General features: G+C 65.7%; 1 protein-coding gene across 4 annotated transcripts; it reads right to left on the bottom strand.

Annotated features, from left to right (window-relative positions):
• Positions 1-551: 551 nt before the first annotated feature.
• Positions 552-6,540, bottom strand: TMEM80 (transmembrane protein 80). Of its 4 annotated transcripts, none has more exons than XM_038562969.1 (5): positions 6,346-6,540; positions 4,035-4,054; positions 3,314-3,407; positions 3,126-3,218; positions 552-1,261 (listed from the first exon to the last, which is right to left on the bottom strand). In XM_038562969.1, the coding sequence occupies exons 1-5, from the start codon at positions 6,362-6,364 to the stop codon at positions 1,056-1,058; spliced, it is 432 nt and encodes a 143-aa protein (XP_038418897.1). In that variant the 5' UTR covers positions 6,365-6,540; the 3' UTR covers positions 552-1,055. The 4 variants fall into 4 exon arrangements, with proteins under 4 accessions (XP_038418897.1, XP_038418894.1, XP_038418896.1 ...); XM_038562966.1 differs by lacking the exon at positions 552-1,261 and adding an exon at positions 1,991-2,661; XM_038562968.1 differs by lacking the exons at positions 552-1,261; positions 6,346-6,540 and adding exons at positions 1,991-2,661; positions 5,552-6,256.
• Positions 6,541-6,662: the final 122 nt, after the last annotated feature.

Below are 6,662 nucleotides of genomic sequence, written 5' to 3'. Positions count from 1 at the left end.
TCGTCAGAACAGGGGCGCTAACCCCTGTCTGGGGTCCCAGGCTGGTGGTAGCTGCCTAGAGCCATGGTGTCCTCCCTGGACGGGAGACTGACACCTCTGTGTAGCCAAAGCGACGGACGTGAGTGTTAGAGCCTGGCCTGCATCCTCGGCAGGAGGTCATGAACCCTCAGGGCCCCAGGTGTCGGGGGCTAGGGCCTGCAGGGGAGCTGGCGGAGGGCAAGCGCACCGTCCGGCCTTCCCAGGTCCGCGGAGGGCGTGCCCACCATCAGGGGTGCAAAGCCCCGCTGCACAGGCACACAAGCGCAGGTAAGCACAAGGGCATCTACGCGGGCAGGGGACAGGGCTCCTGGAGGACACACCAGTGGAGGGCGTGCTCCCACCCCTGGCTGAGGCCCGTCTCTGCAGGGGTCTGGGCGCACCCCGGGGCCCGGCCGTGCTGCCTTCTGGGGGGAAGCACTGTGCCCGTGGTTCCTGGGGGATGCCTGGGTGGGGTGTGCTCCTGAGGATCCAGAGAGAACCCCGAGGAGGCAGGTGTCCTTAGCTGGGAGAAATCCGGGGGGGTAGAAACATTTATTTCGACAATATGGGGCAGAGAAAACACCTGGATACGCAACTCCTAACACAGACAGTGCGCGACAGACACACGGACGGAAGCCGCTGGGAGCCCGGAGCCCTGCAGGACAGGGTGCCTCCGCACAGGTAGCCCGCGGCCGGGCAGTGGCGGGTTCCAGAATGCCTCCTGCAGAAGCCCCGGGGACCGGGGACCCCCCAGCACACACACAGCTCGCAGTTCTTGTCTTTCTGCTGCAAAGCCGAGTGCACGTCCCGCGGGACTTGGCCTGTCGTGAGCCGTGGGGCCCCGGCTCCCCGCGCACCAGTGTGGAAAGCGCGGATGCCAGCAGTTGTGAGAGACTGCGCGGCACCGACGACACCGTGCACCACCGGAGCCTGCCTGGCCGCGGCCAGCAGCCCGGCCGCCCAAGGGAGCCAGCGCACACAGCCGAGCAACCGGGGGCTCCGTCCGGAGCCATCCGGGGGGGCCGGGCACCGGCGGCCTAGCTGACGAAGGCGGCAATGGCCACCAGCTGCAGGGCGGCCTCCAGGCCGTGCAGCGCCAGGCGCGTGGCACCGAGGATGGAGTCGGCCTGCAGCACCAGGGTCTGCCAGAGCAGGAAGTGGGTGGACAGCAGGGCGCCCCCCGCGGTAAGGACCAGGCTGATGGCCAGCGGCACCTCCGCCTCCGTCAGGTTGCCCTTGGTGCCTGGAGAGCAGAACAGACGCGCGAGTGGGCACCGGGTCAGGACGCCCACCGAGCCCTGCGTGTGCCCGGGAAGGTGGCAGCTCATCACCGGCACGGCCTCCAGATGCAGGCCTGAGGGCCTCCTGGAAGAGGTGCTGTTGTGGCCACCACGTCACGTGTGAGCGGTCAGAAAGCAAAGTGCCACAAGGGGCTGCGTTCTCCTCGTGAGGGCAACAGCCAGCTGCAGCCATGATGTTCCATCTCCGCCTCTGGGTCCGCTGTGGGCATGGGAGAGGGGACTTGGTTTTCTAAAAGTGGTCCCAGTTGCTTTCTGACACCTTTCTCTAATTCCAAGTGGGTGGAGGAAGTTTCTTTTAAAGTTTCCAGGGATCCCTGGGTGGCGCAGCGGTTTGGCGCCTGCCTTTGGCCCAGGGCGAGATCCTGGAGACCCGGGATCAAATCCCACGTCGGGCTCCCGGTGCATGGAGCCTGCTTCTCCCACTGCCTGTGTCTCTGCCTCTCTCTCTCTCTGTGACTATCAAAAATAAATAAAAATTAAAAAAAAATAAAAATAAAATAAAGTTTCCAAAAACAGGGGATCCCTGGGTGGCGCAGCGGTTTGGCGCCTGCCTTTGGCCCAGGGCGCGATCCTGGAGACCCGGGATCGAATCCCACATCGGGCTCCCGGTGCATGGAGCCTGCTTCTCCCTCTGCCTGTGTCTCTGCGCCTCTCTCTCTCTGTGACTATCATAAATAAATAAAAATTAAAATTAAAATTAAAAAAAAAAAAAAGTTTCCAAAAACAAAGCACCTGGGCGGCCTTCGCTCAGGGCATGATCTCAGGGTCCTGGGATGGAGCCCCACATGGGGCGCCCTGCTCAGTGGGAAGCCTGCCTTTCCTCCCTCTGCTGCTCCTCCCACTCCTGCTCTCTCTCTCAAAATAAATAAGATCTTTTAAAAAAAAATTTCCAAAAATATTTTTCTCTGGGCTAAGGGCAATTCTGGAGTGCGTTGGGCACACCCGTAAAACACAACTGGGGATTCTACGAACGGGTCAGTCACAGGAAACGCTGAGCCCCGGCTGCTGGAGGGGAGCCGGTGCCCCGCGCCACCTGCCGCCCCAGGGGTGTGGGCTCGTCCGCGCCAGCGATGCCCACAGGCCCCCGCAGTGCTGCGGGGGTGACAAGGGCACGTGCCTGCGTCTTCGCTGGTGGGCGTCGGCGTCGCTGGTGCAGGTGGGCGGGACATGCTGCTGTGCCCGGGCGGGGTGCAGGGCCGGGGAGCCAGCTGTCGGTCGCCACCAGCTCTTCCCGTGCGGGTGCTCCTACACACGGTAGGCGCCCGCTGCGGAGCGCCAGAGGGTGGCCTGCGGCGGCGCGGGAGGCAGAGAGGGCCGGAGGCCTGCACCCCGGTGGGGCCCTCTGTGGTCGGAGAACACAGTGGGGAGCAGCCCGTGGGCCCCGGGGGTGGACGGAGAAGGCTCCGCCACCCCGTTGGGGCCGAGACAGAAACTGCAGGTGCTTCTCCTCCAGGCTGCTGAGGCCAAGGGCAGGGGAAGGAAGGAGGGGAGGGGACTCGGGGCCCTGGTCAGCTGGCCAGGCTGCATTCTGGCCTCAGCGTCTCTGCTCCCCCGTGGCTTCGGGGGGACAGGCTTCCACGTGGAAGCTCCCCCCTCCCCCCGGTGCCGCTGCGGTTCTGCCTCTTGAACAAGGCTTCTGAATACATGGATCCTCAAGGACATCGTACGGTGAAGCCCATAAGTGACCAAGCGGAGGACACCAGTGACTCCAAGAACCCCATTGTAAGGGGGGCCTGTTTCGAGGCCGCCAGCTTGGGGGCTGGGAAGTCTGCAGCCCCCATACTACGTGGTCTTGCGTCCACTCACCAAGATATAACCGAGCCACTTCCAGAATCCCCGTGAGGAGCAGCAGACTCAGGTCGAGCACCAGGTAAGGATAAGGATAAGTGAAAACCTGACCTGCAGAGCAGTGGGCAACAGGGCGGGGGCCCAGTTACGGGGCTGTTGCGGGCCACAGCGAGCACACCTCACCGGGCTCCGCGACGAGGACTCACTTTTATATATGATCAGGAGCAGCGTGGCCAGGAAATACAGGGCATCATACGCCCCACTCAGGCAGAGCAGCATTTGCAGAGACACGGACGAGAGCTGGCGGCGGCGGTTAAGGACTTGCGGGGGACCCAGCGGGGGCCCTGCCCGTACAGCCACCTGCCCGGTGCTCAGGGGCGCCCTGCCTGCGGGCCTTCCACCCAGACTCCTGGCACCCCGGGAAATGTTCTAGCCTGGAGCAGGAGGGTCGGCCTGTCCCTGGCGACTGCGGGCGGGACAGCCTTGGAGCACCAGGCTTCCCCGGGCCCCGGGGACAGGAAAAATGACTTTTTTTCATTTTCTTCAAAGAAAATATTCTTTTTTCATGCAGTTAAACATCTACCAACCTTCCCTGAGTGCCGTACCCCTCAGGTCCGCGTGCGGTACAGGGGGTCTGGGAGTCCAGGGTGAGGGGTCCGGGCTCTCTTGCTCCGGGCAGCTGGGGGGGGGTGCAGACCCCCCCCAGACCCCCCACTCGAGGTGCAGGGCCGTGGGGGAGGCGCGGAGCCAGCGCACCTGTTAGTGAACGTCCCTACCGCTTCAAATGGAATTTCTACTCAGAACTCATAGAAAAGGTGGGGGCGGGCGCTCAAGGGAGCAGAAAGCAGGAACTCGGGAGCTGCCTTCAGGTGTGCAGGGGACCATCCTGGGGCGGCCCGGGGACATGGGGACACCGCAGAAGGATACCATCGTGGACGATGCTCTCCCTGCAAGAGAAAGCACGGGAGTCGGTGAGGCCCCGGGTCCAAGCTGGGCTCCCCCGGGCCGTTCCCAGTGCGACGGGGGACCCGGCTCGTCCCTGTACCCCGTACGGGCAGACAGAGCCCCCTCTCCCCGGGCCGGCGGCCAGATCCCCTCCAGCAGCTCAGCATCCGTCCCCCAGGAGGAGCGGGCAGGCGACGGCCCCCACCCGCTGCTTCCTGCCTCCTGCCCCCCACGGAATCACAGGGGGCCTTTCCTGATGCAGAGCCACGTCTTTTCCTTCGTAAATGACGGCGGTCGGTTGCTCTCCTCGGGACTTTTACACGTGACCCCAAACCCACGCAGGAACTTCCTGAAGCGGCGGCCCCATCTCTTCCAACGGCGCGCCTCTGGGACCGTCTCGTGCAGCGTCTGGCTTCCCCTCATCTCTCCCCTCATCGCACGAGGACACCCCCTCTCCCCGCAACAGTCTTCGTGATCACACGTTTTGAGTTTGCTTCGATGAATCCTCCAATCGAACGTGTCCCGGGGCAGGTCCCTGTCTCAAGAGGCACGCTCGTGGCACAACTGGGACAGGTGGAAATGCCACTAAGAACTCAGACTTGGGCCACAGGCCCTGGAGGAGGCTTGAGCGAGCAGGACGGGGCGCGAACAGCCGGCCGCGCTCCATCGGGGGGAGCTCTCAGCAGCGGTGGGTTTTTGTGGGGACGTGAGGGCAGATGCGGGCGTCCTGTGGAGCGTCGCTTGGCAGGGGTCCCAAACGGGTGAGCACGCGGATGGGAACAGACTCAGAGCCCAGCGTCAGGGGCGGCATGCCGGGCAGGGACCAGGAGGCTAGACGGGTGCCGCCGGTTCCGGGCACCGGCTCTCAGAACCCACTCATGCCTTTCCAGGCCCGCTGAACTCGGCCGCCTGGACACTGGCTGTTACTTGGGTGGATTTCACATCAAGTGGGGTTTCCCCCTTGATTCTTCTCTTGAAGGTTGGCTTCAGACACCGCAAACCTACGTGCCAGCCAACTACAATCACAGATCAGACCGCGGGGGCTCAGGGCGGAAACGTTGCGTAAAGCCTTAGGTGATACAGGACGTAAATGACTAACACTGAAGGTGGCCGCAGTCCGGGTGGCTCCTTCCCGAGCTCGGACCTGCAGGAGCTGCTTCTAAGCGTGGCCATGGCCTCAGGACTGAGCGGTTTTTGCCAGCGAGTTGCAGGAATAACAATACGGCCGTGAACAGGTGTCTGGGAAGAACAGGTGCGCCCCGAGGTGCTATGCCAGCGTCACAGGCCCGTTCCGTTCCGGGGGGAGCTCTCCTTTCAGCAAATGAAGACACGGCGCGTTGCCGGGGCCTTCCGCAGAGGGGGGCCGCAAGCGAGAGCCCAGCGCCCTGCTGCCGGCCGGCCCCGTTTCCTGGCTCCAAACCAGAGGAGGAAATTCGGGGCCCGAGCGACACAGCTGCCGCCCGCTGCTGCCCTGCCTCCCCGTTACACACGGTGCATACCAGAGCTGTCGGGTTTGCGGAGTGCTGGGTCCCATGCCGGACACAGTGACGCCGGGACCCTGGTGACCCCACCAGCAGGAGCAATGCCTGCAGCCGGTGAGGCCTCCGCGGCCCAGTGGGAGGGGCACTGGCGGTGCCAGCTCTCACAGGCCCACGTTGCCTGGCACCGTCCTGCACACAAGCAGCTCGACTGACAAGCTCCTGCGCTGGCCCGGGCTCCCGACCCGTCACCCTCTGCAGTGCAGCTGCCACAGCCGGCCGGGCTCCAGGGGGACGCTCAGAGCCGCCGGCTGGGGTCCAGGGCAGCACGCACGCAGCCCCCCAGGGCTGGCTGTGGGAGATGGGGGCACCCCCTGGGGTCAGCGGAGGGGCACGGGGCACCCACTAGGGTCAGTGGAGGGGGGGATGGGGGGCCGCCCCCAGGGTCAGTAAAGGGAGATGGGGCACCCCCCAGGGTCAGCCAAGGGGCACGGGGCACCCACTAGGGTCAGCGGGGGGAGGAAATGGGGGCCTCCCCCAGGGTCAGCGGAGAGCATGGGGCACCCCCAGAGTCAGTGGAGGGGGAGGATGGGGGGCCGCCCCCAGGGTCAGCAGAGGGCTCGGAGCATCCCCCGGGTCAGCGGGGGTAGGTGGGGCCCCAGGGCCGGCACAGCCGGGCGTCAGCGCCGAGGGGCAGGGCGGCGGGAGGACACGAGGCGCCGAGACCCCGACCGCGAGCCGCCGCCTGCCCGTCCCCGCGGGAGGAGGCGGGACCGCGCCCGCCCCGGAGCGCCCCCGCCGGGCCCTGCCCTCACCTCGCCGCGCGGCAGCCATCTTGCCGCCCGGCCCCGCCCGCCGGGTCCGCCGCGATCCCGACAGCCTCTCGGCTCCGCGCTCTTCGCGACCCTTCGGCCATTTTCGCCTCTGCTCGCGAAGGGGCTGCCGCGCTTCGGGAGTCGATTCCGATCCGCGGCCGAGGCCCGTTCAGCGCGTCCGGCAGCGCTCGGGCGCCTCCGTAGAAGAGGAGGCGGAGAGCCGAGGCTCGGGGTCCCGGGCTCGGGGCCGCTCGGCTCCGCTCGGCTCCGCTCGGACGGACTCGGCTCCCGCTCGCGGCGGGGCGGGCGGAGCCTGA

Source organism: Canis lupus, chromosome 18 (assembly GCF_011100685.1).
Source record: "Canis lupus familiaris isolate Mischka breed German Shepherd chromosome 18, alternate assembly UU_Cfam_GSD_1.0, whole genome shotgun sequence".
In the NCBI taxonomy this organism is placed as follows: Eukaryota; Metazoa; Chordata; class Mammalia; order Carnivora; family Canidae; genus Canis; species Canis lupus.
This window is presented reverse-complemented; position numbering and strand designations above follow the sequence as displayed.